This window comes from Herpailurus yagouaroundi, unplaced genomic scaffold (assembly GCF_014898765.1).
Source record: "Herpailurus yagouaroundi ecotype Mexico unplaced genomic scaffold, PumYag 197, whole genome shotgun sequence".
In the NCBI taxonomy this organism is placed as follows: domain Eukaryota; kingdom Metazoa; phylum Chordata; class Mammalia; order Carnivora; family Felidae; genus Herpailurus; species Herpailurus yagouaroundi.
In genome coordinates, this window is record NW_024412428.1 from 18476515 (window position 1) to 18499473 (window position 22959).

Consider the following 22959-nt stretch of genomic DNA (forward strand, 5'->3'; position numbering starts at 1 on the left):
CAGTTACGTTACATATCTGGTTGCTCCAGGTTGGATTTTTGGGCATGTGGGGATAGCCTTGGAACCTAGTTTTATAAAGCTTAGTGGCAGATACTCTGAAGTATTAATAACGGGTACCTTTGGGGTGGTGGTGGGAGTATGGGTGATTTTTTTCCTCTCTCCTCCCCCCCACCCCCCTTTTCTTCCTCCCCTTTTGATTTTGTTTTATATGTCATTGTGTCTTACTTCTGGATGCTGTAACAAAATACCATCAACTGGGTGGTTTATTTTTTTTATACATATATATAATTTATCGTCAAATTGGTTTCCATACAACACCCAGTGCTCATCCCAATAGGTGCCCTCCTCAATGCCCATCATCCACTTTTCCCTCTCCCCTACCCCCCATCAACCCTCAGTTTGTTCTCAGTATTTAAGAGTCTCTTATGGTTTGCCTCCTTCCCTCTCTGTAACTTTCCCCGCCCCCCCATATCCTCCCCCCTGGTCTTCTGTTAAGTTTCTCAGGATCCACATATGAGTGAAAACATAGTTATCTTTTTCTGCCTGACTTCTTTCACTTAGCATTACACTCTCCAGTTCCATCCATGTTGCTGCAAATGGCCAGATTTCATTCTTTCTCGTTGTCAAGTAGTATTCCATTATGTATATAAACCACATCTTCTTTATCCATTCATCAGTTGATGGACATTTAGGCTCTTTCCATAATTTGGCTATTGTTGAAAGTGCTGCTATAAACATTGGGGTACAAGTGCCCCTGTGCGTCAGCACTCCTGTATCCCTTCTGTAAATTCCTAGCAGTGCTATTGCTGGGTCATAGGGTAGATCTAATTTTAATTTTTTGAGGAACCTCCACACTGTTTTCCAGAGTGGCTGCAAACTGGGTGGTTTAAACAAACCTTTGTTTCTCACAGTTATGGAGACTGGAAAGCCCAAGGTCATAGTGCTGGTTGATTTGGTGTCTGGTAAGGGTCCACTTCCTGGTTTGTAGAGGGACACCTTCTTGCTGTGTCCTCAGTGGGTGGAGAGAGAGCTAGGTGGTCTCTTATAAGGACACTAATTCCATCCTGGGGGTTCTACCCTTGCAATTTCCTCTCCGTCTGATTACCTTCCAAAGTCCCTCCTGAAATACCAGCATATTTGGGATTAAGGCTTCAGCAGAGAGATTTGGGGGTGGGGGATACATTCGGTGCATAGCACTATGACTGATGAAAGGAGCATGGGTTTTGCAGTCAGGCAGACCTGCGTTTGAATTCCTAGTATTGCTACTTGGTAGTAGCATGCGTTCTACGTATTCTGTGTGTTGTGTTGCCACATGACAGTTGGGGTGTTGCTGTCAGCCTCCCAGGGTTGTGAGACCCTTAGATGAAATACCACGTGCAGGTTCCCAAGTGTTCCTCTCTTTGATGGTGGCTGTCCCTCACTGCCCGAGTGCTCTGCATGGTGAATGCTGAATGAATGAATAACTGCTTGTCTCCTTCCAGTGATCTGCAGAACGCGGCCGCTGGTTCCTTTGCCTCTGCCTTTGCTGCTCTCGTGCTTTGCCCCACTGAACTCGTGAAGTGCCGACTACAGACCATGCATGAAATGGAGTCGTCGGGAAAGATAGCCAGAAGCCATAAGTAAGCACTGCTTGGGCACAAGTGTTGGGTCTCTGTTGCCTTGCTGCAGTATTTGTATATTTTATATTGTACTCAAACTAAGTGAGAGAAATGGATTTATCTACTCCAAAATACTGTTTTCAGAACTCTTTCCCCTGCCAGAGGATAACTTTCTGGACGGACTGCCTGTGATGGCTGCACCCACTGCCACCCCCACATCAGAGCAGTCGGCAGATATTTAATAGCTGAGAAGTAAGCCAGGAGCTAATACTGCTCTTGGTGTGTTGAGTGCGTGAGGCATGATCCCCGGCTGTGTAGGAGGCACATAGCAGACAGCTTTGGAACGTGTCTGAGAGCTGAGCCTTCATAAGTATCAGTTTGGGCTCTGAGATGAATATTTGACGGCCATTCCCAGGTCTCACATGGGTGATCACCCCACATGCCAGGGTAACTTCCTTACTTCCCTCCCTGATCCTTCACATGTACCCACAGAGGGCCCATGTTCTAAAAAAACTCCTCAGAGCCCTTGTGAGCTACTCTGTGACCATCAACCCACTCTCCTCCTCAGTCTTTTTTTTTCTAATAAATATTGCCTCATTTATTCATTTATTTATTTGAGAGAGAGAGAGAGAGAGAGAGAGAGAATCCCAAGCAGGATCCACACTCAGCACTGAGCCCGACACGGGGCTCAATCCCATGACCTGAGCCAAAATCAAGAGTCTGACACTCAATCAACTGAGCTACCCAGGTGCCCTTCCCCCTCAGTCTTTTAATGAGACCATATATTCATTTATTGAACATAGTATTCTATACATCTATTAGGCCACATTAGTTAATCATGTTTAAGTCTTCTTTATCTTTTTTCTGTAAGCAAATTCTTCCAAAAATTTTTAAAATTTAAATTTTAGTTAACATACAGTGCAGTATTGGTTTCAGGAGTGAAATTAGGTGATTCATCACTGACCTATGATGCCCAGTGCTCATCCCAAGTGCCCTCCTTAATGCCCATCACCCATTTAGCCCATCCCCTCACCCATCTCCCTCTGTCAACCCGTAGGTTGTTCTCTGTCATTGTCTCTTGTTTGTTTCCCTCCCTTCTCTTCCCCTGCCCTTCCCACATGTTCATCTGTGTTGTTTCTTAAATTCCACATATGAGTGAAATAATATAGTATTTGTCTTTCTCTGGCTTATTTTGCTTAGCATAATACCTTCTAGCTCCATCCACGTCATTGCAAATGGCAATGTGTATATATTTACACACACGCTACATCTTTATCCATCAGTCAGTGGACACTTGGGCTCTCTCCATAGTTTGGCTATTGTTCATTATGCTGTTATAAACATTGGGGTACATGTACCCTTTGAATCTTTTTTTTATCCTTTTCCCCTTCAGTCTTTAAAATAGATTCTAGTTACCTCATGAGAGTGTGTCATATACAGTATGATTTATTTGGATTCTCAAGCAATTTATTGTCTTTGTTAATCTCAACACTTGTTTATTTATCTTAACATCTGGCTGACCAAAGTTCTCGTCAGTGTGGTTTACTCAAAGTCTGTAAATCTGCTGGGAAAAAAACAGATAAATCAGCCATTTACAGAGTTAGTCTCCTAGTGAGGATGGTGTTTGTATAACAGAGCTCTATATCCTGTACCCTTGAGATTCATTACAGCCAGTTTGAATCTAGTCCTAGCTTAGGGGTCCAAAAATGTAAGTCTTTAAAACTTTTTATTGAACTATAATACATATGCAGAAATCATAAGTGTGGGGTTCTATAGTCCTAAAACAAACATAGTTGAAACCAGGGCCCAGATCAAGAGGTAGAACATTAACAACACCCAGAAAGTTGCTCTCATGCCCCTTAGTAAAGGTACTTTTAAGAAAGTAAATTTTGGGGCCAAAGACTTAGGAAAATGGATACCTTGCACAAAAGTAAATATTGGTTGACAGTATTTTAGGTGTGGCAGTGCCCACGCAGGGGTATAGTAGCTTAGGGTTAAAACTTGGATCGGAAGGCACTGAGTTGAATTACTTTGTTACATTCCCATTGTAGAATGGGAGCTGAGTTGCAGGAAGGACCTGGCCAATAGGTGATGCCTGAGGAAGCCTTCTAAAGGGCCTTTTATTACCTTCGGTTTGATCCTCCACTGGTCCAAGCCAGGGTCACCTGCTGAGCTAAGTGAGAAGCGAGGGGTTCTCTACACTGCACTGAGCAGGTGTTTCTGGTACTGTTTTTCTGATGGGTAAAGCCTGCCATGGTGCCCACCGTCAGGAAGAGGGGTCTAGCAGAAAGTGTCCTGCATCCCGGCTGCTACAAGGCTCTGAGCAGCTTGAAATAAAAATTATTACATACCTACTTCTTGAAAAACTAAATTCTTGGTGCTTCTTGCCCTACAGGAATTTTTTTGAGAGAGAGGGCACAAGCAGGGAGGGGCAGAGGGAGGAGACAGAGGATCCAAAGCGGGCTCTCTGAGGACAGCAGAGAGCTTGATGTGGGGCTCAGACTCACCAACCGTGAGATCATGACCTGAGGCAAAGTCAGACTGAGCCACCCAGGTGCCCCACCCTCCAGGTATTTCTAAGAATTTCCTTTGTCTTGCCTTCAAGTAACATTTACTCCGTTGTTCATTTCCCTGTACTAGCACAGAGGAAAACAAACCTGAAGCACCTGAACCAACTGCCTCAGTACACATCAGTTCAAAACAAAGGTTGGGGAGGGTAGGACTGGTGGGAGGTAGGGGCCTGGGCAAATACAACACCGTTTTATTTTTGCTGAGTTTGTACAGCTCCTTATTGTAATTTCCCTCATTTGCTGTTGGAAAAAGATGGGTATTGGCTCTCTTACATCCTTGATAACGACCTCTAGAATGTATATGAATGCACTTTTTATTTTCAAATGAGGAACTAAGGAATTTGTTTATTGAGGGCCAGAGGATGCAAGCCATATAAAAATAAAAAAAAAAAACTTATCTGGCTTTCACAAACCTCTCTTTCTCTGCTTGCCAAACGGGGTTGGATTTTATTTGCACATCTTCGGAGGGTCCCTTACACGGGGCGGGGGTGGGGGGAGCTGTGGGGCAGATAGATTCCTGAAGATCCCCTCCAGAGAGGGGTCCTGGGGTGGGAGGGGTGGGAGTGATGCCCGGTGCTGTCTGCGTCTTTCCCTTCTGCTTCGTGTGTGCTACAGAAGTCATTGCATGTGATGTGAGCCCAGCAGTTAGCCAAAAGGAGCTCTGTGAGCTCCCTTTGCCACGTCCGTTCTGGTCCGGGTCTGTCGCTTGTTTTGTCCACGGCCAGAGGCCCTGATTTTCCGAAACTCCAGGGAACTCCTTTTCCATGAGTACTCCCAGGCCCTCCTTTGCTGAGCAGGCTCCATCCCCAGCCCACTTGGGATGTGTGAACACCATGCTTCCGCGTGAGACCGGGTTCTGCCAGTCTGTTGAAATCTTGGCGGGGGGTGCGGCGGGCACACCCAGCTTTGTACAAATGCACTTTAGTGAAATGTCTCTGTCGTCGGATAGTTTATGAGAACACTGGTCCTAAAGTAACTGCGCTTCTCTGAGATTTCCTCTCAGCAGAAGCCTTCTGTTCTCAGAATCCGGGTCCCTTGGTTTCTAGAATCAGCCGCTGCCTGCCCTAAGCGCGGCTCACTGTCTCCTCACAGCACAGTCTGGTCCGTGGTGAAGAGCGTCCTCAGGAAGGACGGCCCCTTGGGCTTCTACCACGGCCTCTCCAGCACTTTACTCCGAGAGGTGCCAGGCTATTTCTTCTTCTTCGGCGGCTACGAACTGAGCAGGTCGTTTTTTGCATCAGGAAGATCGAAGGATGAACTAGGTAGGTGTGCCCACGCTGACCCAGTCGGCTGGGATGGGCTGTGCCCCAGAGTGGCGTGGTGGCCAGGTGTGCTGTGGGAGTCTGTCTGGCGTTTCTGGAGGCCGGCAGGGAACCTGGCACCTTCCTGTCGGTGTGGTAATGTCCCCGGGACGGGGATGAAGCCGTGCATCCCAAACTTCTTTACTGGAATAACATGTGTTAGGGGAGAATATCAAAATTACCTTCCCTGTGGGAAATCTCCAATAAATGGGTGAATGGCCCATAAAGGATTTTGCAGTAAGCTTAAAACTTGGTAATAAATCTCAAGAGTGTTTCCAGAGCGCTGAAAAGTGTAGTTCTTTCTAGATAATCCTATTGAGCTGCTTGGCTCCTGTCATGAGTCATGACAAACCACGGCCACGTTTGGCTCCCATGAATGATTCCTTTTTTTTCTCAAACACCTCCCTTCAGTGGTTTGGACTTCACTCTGGGGTTCGGCAGGCTCCCAGGCTTAACCGTTGTGCTTAATAAGACAATTTGGGTTTTCATGGTAAAGGAAGAATCAGGGCCGTGAGGCATTAAAATATCGAAACACTTGAGGGTGAGAGAGGTGAAGAGATCGTGGCCTGTGTCTCAGTGGCCACCGTTCTCATTCCTCCCGGCGGGGCGTGCTGCTTCTGTGTGGGCCGGCCCCCTGGAAGACAGGCCACAGGGATCGGCACGGACCTGGCACGATGAGGGGCCGACCCCGAGTGCCACAAGGGACCTTGTGCCCGCAGAGCTTTGGCCGCTCCTTCTGAGGACTGTGCTCTGCGCGTTAGCAATTTGATTTGCACCTGCCTGCAGCCGCTGCTACCCTGACCTCTGGAGATGCTGTTCTTGAGGCAAAACGCTGTTTGCTGATTTCCTCGCCTAGGCCCTGTCCCTTTGATGTTAAGCGGTGGAGTTGGTGGAATCTGCCTCTGGCTGGCCGTGTACCCAGTGGATTGCGTCAAATCCAGAATCCAAGTCCTTTCCATGTCTGGAAAACAGGCAGGATTTGTCGGAACCTTGATAAGCATCGTGAAAAATGAAGGTGAGTCCGCTCGTTGCAGAAACAGAGTAGGTGTGTCCAGTGTGGTCGTTTCTCCGCCAACCTTCCCGAGGTCGATCAGGGAGTGTGGTTGCGCTCTCCCCCTGCCGCCTGTCTCCAGCCCTGGTGCTGTTTTCACACCCTTTCTTTAGACTCCTTTCATTCTCAGCCACGTTTGAAGTTGTTATTCTTCACTTCTGGGCCAGGAGTCTTTGTTCTAAGTCACCTGGAGGGAATTTTTAAAATATGGTCTGTGTCCAAGGGGATGAATGTTTCGAAGCCGCACCATTTGTTTTACATAATACAGATGGGATCAGAAACGACCTCTAACAGAGACACTGAGGGATTTAAAGGAAGGCGCAACACATGCTTAATGCTAAGTCCTCCGGAAGGCAATTTGCTATTCATTTTGAGAGTTATACAGGAATATAAAGACTCTCCAGGTGATGTTCGTATAAAGCCGGTTTCATGCCACTAGTGAGTCAAGACCTGTCCTTCTGGCATCCCCTATACAACTTGGGATGTGAACTTCCCTGTCTTGATTAAAAAAAAATTTTTTTAATGTTTATTTTTGACAGAGAACATGCAGGGGAGGGGCAGAGAGAGCGGGAGACACAGAATCTGAAGCGGGCTCCAGGCTCTGAGCTGTCAGCACAGAGCCCGACGCGGGGCTCGAACTCACGAACCGTGAGTTCATGACCTGAGCTGAAGTCAGACAGTTAACAGACTGAGCCACCCAGGCGGCCCTTGATTTTTTTTTTTTTTAATGTTTATTTTTGGGGGTGGGGGCAGGGGAGGAGGGAGAGAGAATGAGAACATGAGTCGGGGAGGGCCAGAGAGAGAGAGAGAGAATCCCAAGCAGGCTCTAAACGGTCAGCTCAGAGCCAGACGCAGGGCTCAGTTCCACAAATGATGGGATCATGACCTCAGCCAAAACTGAGTTGGACGCTTAACCGACTGAGCCACCCAGGTGCCCTTCTGTCTTGATTTTGAGCGAGAGCACAGTTACGGTGTGTGGCAACAGTTTGGTTCGTGTCCCAAAGCTGCAGAACACTTCACAGTTTCACAGAGTCCTCCCACCTCCCTTACCCACCTGGATCTGCATAGCCACCTTGGGCAGTGCCAGCAGTCGACACGGGACTCGGACTTAAGCGCCCGTGCTCTTCGCCCGATGCCTTATGGTCCCTGCCCCCCGGGGGCCCTGGGCTGCCAGGTGAGGCCTCCGCTCTGCCTGATCCATTTCCTGGGGATGAACCAGGCATGAGATTAGTGTGTGTTACCTGAGCATCCGCCAGCTTTGCTGGGAGGCCTGACGCTTGTCCTTGTTTCCATTAGTCCGTTTCGTTCCTGTTAGTCCAGGGAAACCTGGAAGGAAGTTCTTCCATCACCTACTGGTTTGTAGCGCGTTGTCTGGATTTGTAGGTACACAGCCCTGTGCTCTGTAGTTTCACGTGATGTCTCAGACCTGGGTCACTTTTTGTCTTCTAGGAATAACGGCCTTATATTCTGGACTGAAACCTACTATGATTCGAGCATTCCCTGCCAATGGGGCGCTATTTTTGGCCTACGAGTACAGCAGGAAGTTGATGATGAGCCAGTTTGAAGCATACTGAAGTGTCCTGGTGAACCTAGATCCAAGTACCGGCGTTTGAGGACGACAGTTCATCTCAGGGTTTCGTGGAGTACAAGACCAATGTAGAATTACTTTGGTTTCATAAGAATTTTATTTTTTGGTCTTCCCTTATCCTACCCTAAATCTTAAACTTTATGGAAGAGCCTCTATTTTATATCCTATAATTTTTGCCTGTAATTGAATAGAAAAGTTGCTGCTCTTGTCCTCGGTGGGGCATTTAGGGTGAGCCGCTGGCCCCTATGTCCAATCTGAAAGGCTAAATATAGTTCTGTCAGGGCTTTTGCATAAACCTGTGTGTGTCCATGCAGTTTGGATGGTTGCATGTTGTTAAAAAAGAAAGGCTGGTTCCATGTTTAGTCTCAGATCTCACCAGAAAAACCCAGAAGTAACCATGTTCATGAAATGGCTATAAACGCATACTTGACTCATTGTAGATGTAGGGTCTCTTTTAAAATCTGCTTAGCACATGCACTACACTAAGCGGCTAAAATTTTAAAAAGTTTTCCTGTGGTGCTTGAAAACTAAAATATCAACCTAGAACTGGTAGAGGAGAGCACACTTGCATACTGGAGTGGCTTCCGTGTTACTGATACAAGTTTAGAGTAAGCATCTTGGAATTTCCCAGGATGTTCTGTTAAAATAGTGCCATTCGTTTTCTAGATGGGGCCACATTCTAGGTGGGATCTAGGCCTAGAGCGGCGTAGCCTTACCTGTGCCGACCTCCCTTCTCCCCTCCCAAAGAACTTCCCTTCTGCTGGGCTTTAGGTTGAGGAAGGGGCTGAGGGGAGGGGACTGTGCTGCTTTGCTTTGTGAAGACCAATGACTGACAGCAGCCCTTAGCTTCTGTCTCTGGGTCCTGGCCTGGGTAGGATTCCAGAGTATTCCTTTGGACCACCTATGGGCTGTTGATCCACTTTTGAACACTCACTCATTGCCTCCACCGATCAGAAACCCTTCCAGGGAGCAGAGTGCCAAAGCCAAGAGAAGCCCTTTTCCCTGGCTGGTGACTGAGTGATGGTGCTCGTGGGCAAAGTCCTCTCTCCGATGGAACTGGACACAACATAGTGCGTGTCCTCCACAGTGAGTGATGTCGGGGCTGGCCCTTTCTGAAGTTTATCTTGGGATCCGTAACTGCTTGCCATGTTTCTTACGGAGTTGGAGCCTTTTACATTTGGTACCAGCGGTCAGTGGATCCTCATGATGATTATATATAGGGGGTGACTTTATAAAGCAAGGAAACAAGCCGAGTAAGTTCTGCCATATGTATGCACTCACAACAACCACAGAAGCTCAGGTCACCTGGTCTAAGAGGATCCTTCTTGTCACCACTTAGGCAAGCCCCATCATTCCGTGCTGCTCCAAGACCAGCAAGGACTCTCTCGGTAACAAGTGTTTTTAAGCAGGCTGACCTGTGTCTGTCCCGTGTGCTTCTGTCATTGTTGGCACAATGAAAGCCTTGTGTGAAACCTCTGGTTTCCTTAAGCTTTGTGTTCTGCAAAGCTTCTGATATGCCCAAAGCAGGAGGGTCAGGGAAGTGACATGCTGACCCATGGGGGCTGCTGTGGACATTTGGGGAGGGGTGCTCAGTGTTGTGCCTGATGGACTCTGGAGCAATGGCTGGTCAGCCACCTGCGTTTTCTTTGAAAGAAAATCATTTTTCTGCCTTTTCTCTCCATACCTTAAGCGGTCAGTAGCTACTGAGTGGTGCTTCATCTGAACAGGCCTGGACCGAAGCAAAATAGAAAATGGGGCTGGCTCCCAGCAGGAAGTGAGCTACTTGAGAATCTGTGAGCCCATCTGAGTTAGGCCTGTTGGCAGGGGACCTTCTCATATGTTGTCCTTTTAAGATTCAATTAAACATCTGCAATAGTAGCAGTCTGAGGCAAGGAAAAGAGTAAGGAATGAACCCTAAATCAGGGGAATTTTTTTTTTCCATTCTATTTGCTTAATTCATGGTTCAGTATTTGAATCCAATTTGTACCATTTCAGATCTGTACTCCAAAAATAGTAAGTTGAAGTTGTGTGTTTAAAGCAATTCTGGTGTTCTATCATTAAATTATTTACCTAAAATTTGAGTACATGAGTTGTTTTAAGTATTTTACATGCTAAGAACCAACTGTCAGTACTACTTAAGAGTATAGTAAGGTTTCAAGGTGGTGGCTTCATTGCAATGAGCGTTTTTTCTTTTTTTTTTTTTTTTTTTTTTTGGTCAGCATCATTCCTGATGTAAAATAATTTCACTGTAAGTAAATTGACAAAAATGTGTTCTTTATTATACTGCAGTTGTGAAACTTGGCCCGCTAGCATTAATCTCCCTCTGCCAGGTGGTACCTGTGATGTTTCTGATGGGGCAGGATGCTGTTCTATTTCTAAAAAATAGTGAAACTTGCTATTCAGTTTTGGATAATTCTATTCTGGGTAGTAAATTCTATTTCAGAAAACTGGTATCGTTCTGATGTATTATGATGTAAGTCTTTCGAGTTGTTCGAAGGAAGTATTTACATTGGGTTCTAAGGTGGAAACTTCCCATAAAATCTCTTTATAGGAGCAAAAGCACGATAGTGTGGCACCTCATAAGGGCCAGGAATCTTGATGCACCTTAGAGGGTTAGAGAAGAGAAACCCCGGCTATGATATTTCAAAAAACAAGAGACTTAATGGGGGTTTCCTTCCTTCCTTCTTGCCAGTATTGAGAAGGGCCAGCTCCGTATTTTCCCACTGACCTAAGCCTGCCACCTGATCTGCCCGCTGTAGCTCACTGCTGCATGGGTTTTAAAGGATACAGTACAGGGGCATCTGAGTGGCTCAGCTGGTTAAGCATCTGACTTCAGCTCAGGTCATAACCTGGCCATTTGTGAGTTTGAGCCCTGTGCTGACATCTCAGAGCCTGGAGCCTGCTTCAGATTCTGTGTCTCCTTTCTCTGCCCCTCCCCCCTTGCACTGTCTTGCTCTCTCTCTCAAAATTAAACATTAAAAAAATGTAAAGGAAACAGTACCAGCTGTTCTGCTGCAACACATTCCTATCACAAAGTACAGGAAGTAATGTAGTCCTAACACGTTGAGAACTTGAAAGACTTTTCCTCCAAAAGGAGCCTTCAGGTAGGTTGCTGCACTGGCAGCTGGGACCCCTTGTGGGCTGACTGGAGGGAAAAAGTGAACCTTTCATGCCATGTTCATAAATAAGGACAGTCAAGGTGCAATGACGGGGAAGGTACTTGGAATAAAATAGTAAGAGAAAACAATTCCCTGGGGCCACAGGACTAACCGATACTTAACAATGCAAAGCTGACCTTCCTTCCCAGAGTTCCCTAAACTGAAGTGAACTTGGCTGTGAGCAGGGTTGGTGAAGAAGGAGGTGGACTTTAAAAGAATCTAGATCTCTCTAGGCAAACATTTCCTTTGACTTCACTCGTGAAGGTGCAAAAATAAATAGAATATTCAGTAACCGCTGCTTGTGTTTACCGAGATTCCTGTGCCCTCCCCGAAGTCTGCGTGTGTAATTAGCCCATGCACTGGTGGGTCTGCTCGTGTGCACAGTTTTCTGGGTTGAAAACAAGCAAGTCTTTGTGCCAATCTGATGTTTGTTAAGTAGTTTATAAATCAAGCAGAGGAAGAAAACAGAAGTGACCTTTGTGATCTGAGATTAAAATGTAAAACAAGGCAGGGAATACTTGTATTTTCGGTAAGTAAACTCAGATTATTGGGAGGAATCCTAATTCTTAAATATTTTAAGGTTTGTTATTTAAAGGTTCTTCCAAGTGATAATTTGGAACATAGTACGTAAGAACGTTAGTTCTCGCAAACATGACCTAACTCCTTCAGAAAGTAAGAAGCACCCTTGAGATTTTACTTTGTATGTATTTAATAGGTTTGGCAAAAACATATGTACATGAATGTAAATATAAGGATACCAGCAAGGAAGGAGGTTTAGAAGCTACAAATATGTGGCAGGGCTTGTGAAGAACATGATTCTGTGCAAGAAAGGAAACTACGCTTAATTAGGTACCAGCTACGACCTCATCAAAAAATGCCTCGACTGCAAACTCTGGACGGTAAATTTTCCATGTTTTTGGTTTATGGGGATTATCCAATTCCTTTCTTGAAAGATAAAGCCTAGAAAAGCAGAAACATCGTTGCAAGCACAGAAGGGTAAAAAAGGAGACCCACCTGCCACGGTTAGTCGCAGCCTCCGTCCGCCCCCCTCTAGCCAGCTCCCCGCACCTCTCCGCAGCCAACCGAATCTTAATCATCAGTAATTACACATCGCCGATTCTTTTCCCATTGCCTTTTATAGGATTAAGGACATTTGACATTAATAAATTGCCATGTGAAATCCTCCAGAGAGACGAGGTGTGTATTAAAACCAAGTAATAAAACACCGAGTCTTTTAAATGAGGACAGAGGCATTTTTGACCGGTTAACCACCTTGCAGCTAATAAAACAGCTATACCAGGCAGTAGGGAAAATTAGATCACTTCTCTCCTCACTTTTATAGGTTTCTAACTCATTGCCTCTCTAGTATGATCAATGTGTTTTAAAGGAAAAAATAGTGCCCCGTGGCAAGAACCACTTTGGAAGAGTAACACCCAATGAAGTTTCACCCAGATCTCGACTGAGGGGCTTGGCTCATGTTGGGAGTCAAAGTTTATTGTTTGTATACACCCAGGGAAAAATTGGTAAAAATTCCCCCATCAAATCCAAAGTTCACTCTATCCATTAAATAGGTGCATCAGAAGGATGTAGACCAGATACTCAACTTACTGTTGCCTTTACTGGACTCGAGGTGTGAGAGGAGGTGGTCAGATTTGAAGAAAAGGGTGGGATTATATGTAATGGGAACTGTCGATTCATGCCACATACAGTCACAGCTACCTCAAAACTCCGGTTCTGGAATATTTTTCCCTTTTTGTATTGGATGATGATTACGGTATGATGATAACAATACACCTCAAATTTTCAGCGCTGAAGAACAAATACTCCTTAAAGTACTAGAGGACTAGAATTCTAGAGAATGTCTAGACTCAGGAATGAGCTTCCAGACAAGTAGAAGTTTTCTTGGAATAATCTTCAGTCAATAATTACTTTTTTAAAAAAACTTTCCTAGGTGCCTGGGTGGCTCAGCTGGTTAAGCTTCTGACTCTTGGTTTCGGCTCAGGTCGTGATCTCCTGGGTCTTGGGTCAAGCCCCACTTTGGGGTCCGAGCTGACGGTGCGGATCCTGCTTGGGACTCTGTCTCCCCCTCTCTGTGCCCCTCCCCCACTCAATATACTTTTTAAAAAATAAGCTTAAAAATGATTTTCTAATAACTAAACTGGGAAAGTTTTTTTTTTTTCTTTTCTTTTTGAGAGAGAGCATGAACAGGGGAGGGGCAGAGAGAGAATCCCAAGCAGACAGCACAGAGCCCAATGCGGGGTTTGAACTCACAAATGTGAGATCATGACCTGAGCCAAAGTCAAGACTTGGAGGGGCGCCTGGGTGGCGCAGTCGGTTAAGCGTCCGACTTCAGCCAGGTCACGATCTCGCGGTCTGTGAGTTCGAGCCCCGCGTCAGGCTCTGGGCTGATGGCTCGGAGCCTGGAGCCTGTTTCCGATTCTGTGTCTCTCTCTCTCTCTGTCCCTCCCCCGTTCATGCTCTGTCTCTCTCTGTCCCAAAAATAAATAAAAACGTTGAAAAAAAAATTAAAAAAAAAAAAAAAAAGACTTGGAGCCACCCAGTCACGCCAAGAAAGTCATTTTTAAATGGGAGACTATTAAAGCGGTCTTCATTAATGCTTACTGTGTCTTCTAACTTCTGTTCTAGACCTAAGTGTGTCAATCACCTTTAAACTAGCTGAAGCTTCCCTAGAAGATGCCTTCCTTTGGAGCATAGAATTTAGTGGGTGGTCGGTCTAGGTAAATTAACACATTGGGAGGACCTCCCACAGGGTACTGAGCAGACTCCTACTAAACTTGCATGGGAGGGCTTTATTACTATACTCCAGATATGACCAGAACATGTTTTAACTTCTGTGAAACAGTCCTAGGGCACAGACCTTGAGGATAATGCAACGGTAGTTTCCAAGAATAGCCATATATTTTACATAACCAGATTAAGAGGAGAAAGGCAGTGAAGAATTGGGGAATTTGAGGATTCTTGGTTTCTGGAAATTGAGCATATGGCAATCAGCAAAAGGTTTGCCTTTGCACTTTACACAGACCTTGAAGATTAAGCTGTTTCTATTGGATTGTATCCGAGCCATACCTGTTATTTTGTATAAAAGATGTATGGAACCAGAAGAAAAATGGGCAGTTGTCATAGTATTTAGGAAGAACCTAAAATTAAAAAAAAAAAGTTATTTTTCATAGTAAAATTGATACCAAAAGCTAATTCCAAAGGGATTAAAATTCCATTCATTTCTATATTTGTCAGTTGTAGCCATTAAGTACATAGCACTCACAGTGTATAATTTTATACTCATGACACAAAGGAGGAGGCTTTAAGAAATGGCTATTTCTATCAAAATGTAAGGAAATGTATTTTTTTCTGTACTTTTAAGCAATAGTCTTCTAATATAGTTTAGTTCTAAACAGAAACCTATACCAGTTTATGCCCGAAGAGAGCATCCATTTCTACAAGGAGCAGCTACATTGATAATTGTCATTATTGGTGATAAAAATACCTAAACATTTTGAAAGTGTTTTCATCTCCTGGCTCTTGAAAATCACAAAATGACCAACATTGCTTGGGCCGGTGCCTGAAGCAGTGCTTCTGCTCAGAGACCACCGACTGAGAGAGAGTTCAGACTGGCTTCGTTATTCAAATCCAGTATGGGTCACTTGCTTCAACACAGATACTTTTTTCAGTACTGAATAGATTCTCCCACAACAGAGAGCAAGCAGGGCATGAAGGAGGGCACAGGATATACATTTTAAATTGATCGACATAGTTACTTGTTGGCAGTTCTGCTTGATAATTTTAATAGGAAAATGAAACTACTGACCTTTAGAAATTTGTTACATATAGAATAACACTCGTGCACTTTATGACTGCTCAATATAAATTATACACTCATGATATTCAGAGTAATGACTATGGCAAACATTCTCATTTTATGTAAGGCAAATATCGGGTTAAAAACACTTTTTAAAAAAAAAACTTTCCTAGGTGCCTGGGTGGCTCAGCTGGTTAAGCATCTGACTCTTGGTTTCAGCTCAGGTCATGATCTCATGGTTTCATGGGTTCAAGCCCCCGGGTTCTGTCTGTGCAGAGCCTGCTTGGATTCTCTCTCTCTTTCTGCCCCTCCCTCACTCATGCTGAATTTGTTGATCTCAAAATAAACTTAAAAAAATACTATTTAAAATGAATTATATGTCAATCCAAAGGAAAGTAAAATCTCCCTTTTACCCCCAAGTTTTTATTTAAATTCCAGTTAGTTAACATATATGGTAAGATAGGTTTCAGCAGAATTTAGTGACTCATCACTTAAATAACACCCAGTGCTCATCCCAACAAGTGCCCTCCTTAATGTTCATCACCCATTTAGCCCATCCCCCCACTCAACTCCCCTCCAGCAACCCTCTGTTCGTTCTCTATTGCAAACACTTCTAATTAATGAAAGAAGATGTTAGTTCAAGGATGCTTTCTACACAGTATAGATTCATAGAGTTAAACGTACACATAAATTTACAAACAATGCTACCTAAAGGAAAGAAGGTGTTTGTTGAAAGATGCTTTCAACACCATAAACTACAAATTATGGGGAACAATGTGTTTTAGAGATATAAAAGAAAAATGTGATCACTGCTCTGCAATAAACATACCTTGGTTTGTTTCTTATTTGAAAATCTATGCAAACTGTATAGAATTTAGAAAAAATGAGCAAAAACCAGTTCAGGTTCTTTTTAAAATTTTTGTTACGGATCTGACTTGTTTTTCTCCCTCTCCCTGGCCAGGGCTTAACATCTCCTATTTCTTGCTGGGAATTGTAGGAAAGGAAATCCTAAAGCAGAATAATTCAAAAGACCAGACAAGAATAACACTGTTTCTTGATTACTCACTGAGGAAGAGAGAAACCGTACTTTCACATCATCATACAGAGGTGGACAGCTGGATAAATGAATTATTACGTTGTCTGTTTCAATATCGTGAAGTATCTGTGAATGAACACATGGAATTCACAACCTTAAAACCAGCTGGTAAGAGAACAGTGAAGTTCATGGTCACAGATCAAGGCTTCCTGTATTTATCAAGTACGCTTGGTCTCATAGTCCAGTCACTACATGTAAACGTGAATCATCATTTCTGTAAAGTTGCAATACTGTTACGTTTTTAAAAGGCCAACATGTTTGGAGGTTATTGTAGGGCAGTGGTAAAGAACAAAGCATTCCCATTTCCATTAGAGTTTAACCAAGTAAACATTACTGTTGAATGTGTGCCACTTGATTTTCATATGCCGGGATATGCTAACATGCTCAGTTTTAAAGCTAGCCTTCACATTCAAAAAGCAATACATAATTGGTCATGTTTTATCAAAAAGGGGTCAGCTGATGGGATCATGGACCTTGTCCATGGCTGACTGCTGGATGGAGTGACCCAAGAATTGGCCAAGTTTCTGGAATGAAGGACTTTCTTGAAGCTATACTAAGTATTTCTTTGTTATTGATTACCCTTGTGTAATAGTGGCCCCCACAATAAGAAAAGTCTATGTACCTGTGCAAAATAGAAAAGAAGGTGCAGACTCAAGGCATGCTTCAGGGAGCTACATGCACAAGAAGTAACAGAATGGCATAAATTATGTGTCAAGCTAGATGATGAAGACTTTGGAGAGGTTAAGAAGCATAGAATGAGAAAGGTTCACAGAGAAGGTAGAAACAGAGTTGGGCATGGAAGGATTTGTATAAATGAGGAGCACTGAAAAGAGAATCCAGTGGAGGCAGGGTGGTGTGGGAGAGGGGGAGGAAAGACCAGAAAAAACATGAAGCAGAAATTAAGAGTGTTGTGTTCCAAGGGCCAGAGGACACCCAATCTACTTGGAATGGAGTCTGCAGGTCAAGTACCTGAAGGAAGTAAGCTCAGGTCTCAGGTATGCTATGGCTAAGGTTCAAGAGCCAGGGAAATAAGAGTGAAGTTGAAGAATATGGAGAGGGGGGCATTTCCTATGTGACAAAGTGGCCTGATGATGATCACATATAACACTTAGCAATTTATCGCTCACAAAGAAACTTCACATATATTATCTAATCCTCAAAACACTTGGTATGTGATCTTTACTTTACAGATAATGCTGAGCCAAAGATATTAACTGGCTTTGACTACAGGCATGCCATGTGTCTTCTCTACTTACAGCTTTTCACTGTTGGAGCAATGAAATACCTGCATATTGCAGGACTCTATATACTGTATTGTATGAGGGGAAAGAAGAGGTAGGGAGACCATTGTGGAAACCTGGGCATGAACAAACGAGGTGTTGGCAACAGGAACAGAAAGAAACGGAGAGAGTGAAGAGAGATTCCAAGGGTACAATCAATAGGAATTAGTGACTGACTGGATGTGCAGGCACAGCAAAGAGAGAATCAAAGATACTGCTAAATTTTAAGGCCTGAGTCAGAGAACTCTGGTGTCAGTTGCACAAGCAGAGGAAAAGCTCATTTGACAAACGTGGACTGACAACATGGTTGGATTGTTGGGGCAGAGACCGTCCATGTTGTGGGTCCCGGTAGGTGCTCATAAACATGTGTGGAGTGGAAGAAAGAAAAAAATATGTAAGGCAGGGGAATGGACGAGCAGAACCAAGAGTAGGGTATGTACAGAGGTAAGAACAGAAAGCCAAGGATCAGGACTGGGTGAGGGCCTTCCGTGGAGGAGAGGGGAAGGAGTGGTGCTGGAGAAGTGATAGAATAGAGGCAAGCCTGCGAGAGAATTCTAAGAGTTTATATTTCTTGGATCTAGGAAGGTTTCTTATTGCTTCAGAAAAGGTTGATGATCTTAGACATACCAGGTCCCATTGCTTTTGGGCAGAGAGCTACATCCAGCCAGCCACTTGGGTTACTCGTGAAGGTACAGACCCACAGGACATGTGAGATAGAATCACTTGGGACATTGCTAACTCGAGAGATTCCTGAGCCCCATTCCAGATTCCCTGAATCATATTTTTGAGGTACAGTCTTGATGTCTCCATCTTTTTAGTGTGCATGCCAATCACCTATAAGCTTATAATTTCAGAATCCGTACCATATTATAAAATGACAAGAAGAAGACTATTTAGCTAAAAACGACCAGATACATGAATCGAAAACTCTGATAAATTCCTGGGAACATGCTTGGCATTTGTGTAAAAGGGAAAGGCAAAGCAACACACTGAACTGAAAAGATAGTTTGGAAAATGCCCTGAAAAGACTATTTTGAATAAGGAGTTTGTGCTCTGACTTGTATCTGAACACAGGGATGCCAAGTTGGATGGTAACCAGAAAACAGCATGGTCTTTCTTTGTGGTGAGTGACGGTCTGGGAGGTAAACATGCTGATTGACGTGGAGAATTAAAACAAATGCCAGCATTTTCAGTTTACATGCTCTTACCCAACAGTTTTTGGAAGCAGAACTTAAAAAGACGATTTTGCGGTGCAATATTATTTGTACTTTTAGATCATTTCCATTGCCTTTTCCAACACCTGAATGAAATAAAATTAGGCCAGTTAGAGCAAAGATCAAAATGTCTTACCAATTAACATTATGGTTTAGAAAGAAAATTATTCCAGCTCACAATGTGTCAATACTGAATCATTTGGGTCTTGCATGAACTCTGTCTTTAAAAGACAAAGCTTCAAGCCCAACTTTGTCTCCCAAAGCCCAATTTATAAGGCTGGAGAAGGGGGAAAAGAAATATAGTTCAGCTTCTTAGAATTTTATCTCTTTCACCTTTCTAGAAAAAAAAAATCAGGGAATGGGACTTGTACCCTTTCCTGCTGATGGGTTGCATTTTTCAGATACCCAATACTGTTTCTTAATAATAAATAGCCTAAATTCCTCTTGCCGTCCTTTAACTCCAGTTCCCAGGGCAGTCTCCATGAAAATACTCGAAGGCTATACCTAAACATTCCTGTGATGTTCAGTATACATATACAGACAAATGGTTTCTCTCCCTGTATTCAATTCAGAGGACCTTCTTTTAGTAGTTCCTAAAAGGACTGGTTTCTCAAGCCTTCAATTTTTAGTGCTTTCCTTTTATCCATGCAAGTCACAAATATGCACAGAGGTAAAGGTACAGAACTCAAAAAAACATTCTAACAAAGTCATATATATATATATAGATAGATAGATCATTCTTGATGGTCATATTATGTTTGCTTTGTTTCCACCAAACCCACATTATTAATTTGTAGTAGACCATCATCATTTCTTTGCCTGTCTTCCCCTGGCCCCATTCCAGCTGGAGAATCTCTTCCCACTGATGCCAACTGGAGATCAGTGAAATGAACAACTAAACGAATTGAAATACTTGCTTTCTAAGCTTAGATTACCACACATTTAAAACTTTTAAAATGAAGCATATTTACACAATATAACTTTTAAAGTTTATTTTGAAGGAGAGAGAGCAAGCATGAGTTCGGAAGGGGCAGAGACAGAGGGAGAGAGATAATCTCAAGTAGGCTTTATGCTGTCAGTGCAGAGCATGATGGGCTCAATCCCATGCACCGTGAGATCATGACCTGAGTCGAAATCAAGAGTCAGATGCTTGACCTACTGAGCCACCCAGGCACCCCTATTTACACAATATAAAAGGTAGAAAAGACATGAAGAGTCTGTCTCATCCACCCCCCCATTTATTTCTCCAACTCCAAATAGATGTTCTTTATGCATATATAATCAAATATGAATACATACTCTCCCAGAAGTTTTTATGTACATATATATACGCAAACATGAATACATGTTATTCCCCACTTTTGTTTTACAGAAATCGTTGCATATCATAACACTGTCCTGTACGCATACCATAGCACTGTCCTCTACCTTGCATTTTTTTAAATTCTTTTTTTTAATGTTTATTTATTATTGAGAGACAGACACGGAGCATGAGCAGGGGAGGGGCAGAGAGAGAGGGAGACACAGAATCCGAAGCAGGCTCCAGGCTCTGAGCTGTCCGTACAGAGCCCGACGTGGGGCTCCAACTCATGAACTGTGAGATCATGACCTGAGCCGAAGTCAGACGCTTAACTGAGCCACCCAGGCACCCCATCTACCTTGCATTTTTTTAATACACGTCAAAAATTTTATTTTACTCAATAAGAAACCAGTAAAATGTTACAGCTCATTCAAAGTACTGCACAAGCCACTGGGAAAAACAGTATGGAATTTCCTCACAAAATGAAATATCGAATTACCATATGGTCCAGTAATTTCACTCTAGGTATTTACCCAAAGAATATAAAAATGCTAATTTGAAAAGATATGTACACTCCTATGTTTATTGCAGCATTATTTACAATAGCCAATATATGGAGGCAACCCAAGTGTCTATTGACAGATGCATGGATAATGAAGATGTGTACGTATACCATGGAATGTTGCTCAGCCATAAAAAGGAATGAAATCTTGCCATTTGCAGCAATGTGGATGTACCTAGAGAGTAGAATGCGAAGTGAAATAGGTCAGAAAGACAAATACCATATGAATCCCCTCATATGTGAAATTTAAGAAAATAAATGAAAGAAAAAAAGAGACAAAAGACCAGACTCTTGAATACAAATTGGTGGTTAGCAGAAGGGAGGTGGGCGGGGGGATGGGTGAAATAAAGGGGATTAAGAGTACACTTACCTTGATGAGCCCTGAGTAATGTATAAAGTTGTTAAATCATTATATTGTACACCGGAAACAAATATAAGCTAATGTACATTATACTTAAATTTAAAAAAGTACCGCATTGGGGCACCTGGTAGATCAGTCAGTTGAAGGTCCAACTTCGGCTCAGGTCATGATCTCAGGGTTCATGAGTTTGAGCCCCACATCGGGTTCTGTGTCTCCCTCTCTCTCTCTGCCCCTACGCCACGCGCACTTGGTCTCTCTCTCAAAAATGAATAAACATTAAAAAAATAAATAAAAAATAGGGGTGCCTGGGTGGCTCAGTCGGTTAGGCGTCCGACTTCAGCTCAGGTGATGATCTCACAGTTTGTGGGTTCGGCCCCGTGTTGGGCTCTGTGCTGGCAGCTCGGAGCCTGGAGCCTGCTTCGGATTCTGGGTCTCCCTCTCTTTCTGTTCCTCCCCCACTCATGCTGTCTCTGTCTCTCAAAAATAAAAATAAAAAGCATTAAAAATGTTTAAAAAATAATTACTGTACATTTATAGGCAGATTAAGGGCTGATGACATGAATTTACAAATAAATACAAAATGGCTCAATAATCCATTGCATTCCACCGGACACAACTAATTTGCATTTTTAAGTACAAAAATTATTTGCAGCATTACCAGTTTTCTACAACTTACAGTTATAAAATAGCTTAAAGACCACGAGAGGTGAAGATAATCCCAGAAGCGTCCACTAGACAATTTACTCTCATTTCAAATTCTTTCACCCTTTGTTCTGACAGTCTCCCCATCCCCCTTCTGTTTTGATCATAACAATCTCAAAGGAAGGTTATTCTTATTCCAAAAGAAAGCTGGTGTTTCCAACACTGAGTCAGGAAAAAACAGGAAATCTGAACAGACCAATTACTAGTAAAGAAGCTGAATCAGTAATCAAACAACTCTTAACAAACTAAAGCCAGGGGACCAGATGGATTCACAGGTAAATTCTAAACATTTAAAGAAGAGTTAATACCTATTCTCTGCAAACTATCCCCAAAAATAGAAGAGGAAGGAAAACCTCCAAATATATTCTACGAGGCCAGCATTACACCAAAACCAGACAAAAGTCACTATGAAAAAAAAACTACAGGCCAACCGTCCTGATGAACATACATCTAAAACTCAACAAAATATGAGCAAACCACATTCAACAATACATGAAAAGGATTATCTGCCACAGTCAGTGGGATTTATTCTGGGGATGCAAGGTTGGTTGCATGTTTTCAACTCAGTCAACATGGTACACCGCTTTAGCAAAAGGAGGATAAAAATCATATGATTGTTTTTCGTTGCTGGAAAGATGGCAGAGTAGGAGGATCCTGAGTTAAGCTCGTCCACAAACACACTGAGGTAACAGCCACATCAGTGCAACTATGAAAATGACCCAAACACTGGCAGGACAGACTTTCCACAGTAGAGAAGAGGCCACGTCGAAAAGGTTAGAAGGGGAGACAGTTGAGAACTGTCCCGGCAAGGCTAATCATAAACAGGAGGGAACCACGAGCTTAGGCAAGAAAATCAGACCCCACCGCAGGCACAGAGGGCCTGCACTGGGAAGATGAGTCCCTGTAACGTTTGGCTTTGAAAACCAGCTGGCTTAACAAGTTTTTATGACCAGAGGGCTTAACTCTGGACACTTTATTTAGTCAAGTATAATTAATATACAGTATTATATTTGTTTTGGGTGTACAATATAATGATTAAGGGTTCTATACGTTACTTAGTGCTCATCAAGGTCGGGGTTCTATTAATATTCTTTACCCCACCCCTTCTCCCCTCTGGCAACCACCAGTTTATTCTTTGTATTTAAGAGTCTGGTTCTTTTTGTTGTTGTTCTGTTTCTTAAATTGCATTTATGAATGAGATCATATGGTATTTGTCTTTCTCTGAATTATTGCACTTAACAATATACCCTCTAGGTCCATTCATGCTCAGATAGCAAGATTTCATTTTTTTATGGCTTAATATTTCATTGTATATATATATATGTATATATATATACATATATATGTATATATTGTGTATA

The 22959-nt window shown here is 43.2% G+C and overlaps 2 protein-coding genes across 5 annotated transcripts in view; one reads left to right on the plus strand and one right to left on the minus strand.

Annotated features, from left to right (window-relative positions):
* SLC25A15 (solute carrier family 25 member 15) overlaps positions 1-10189 on the plus strand; it is a 68916-nt gene extending 58727 nt beyond the window's left edge. For all 3 annotated transcript variants that reach the window (XM_040448306.1, XM_040448305.1, XM_040448307.1), the window contains 4 exons: positions 1482-1619; positions 5261-5430; positions 6326-6484; positions 7970-10189. In XM_040448306.1, coding sequence (XP_040304240.1) covers positions 1482-1619; positions 5261-5430; positions 6326-6484; positions 7970-8094 — 592 coding nt within the window. In that variant the 3' untranslated portion in view covers positions 8095-10189. The remainder of the gene's footprint in view (positions 1-1481; positions 1620-5260; positions 5431-6325; positions 6485-7969) is intronic.
* A 1884-nt stretch (positions 10190-12073) lies between these two features.
* LOC121012895 (phosphatidylinositol 3,4,5-trisphosphate 3-phosphatase TPTE2-like) overlaps positions 12074-22959 on the minus strand; it is a 113310-nt gene continuing 102424 nt past the window's right edge. For both annotated transcript variants that reach the window (XM_040448302.1, XM_040448303.1), the window contains exons 14-17: positions 18668-18759; positions 16150-16245; positions 14354-14424; positions 12074-12226 (exon numbers count right to left, since the gene is read on the minus strand). In XM_040448302.1, coding sequence (XP_040304236.1) covers positions 12112-12226; positions 14354-14424; positions 16150-16245; positions 18668-18759 — 374 coding nt within the window. In that variant the 3' untranslated portion in view covers positions 12074-12111. The remainder of the gene's footprint in view (positions 12227-14353; positions 14425-16149; positions 16246-18667; positions 18760-22959) is intronic.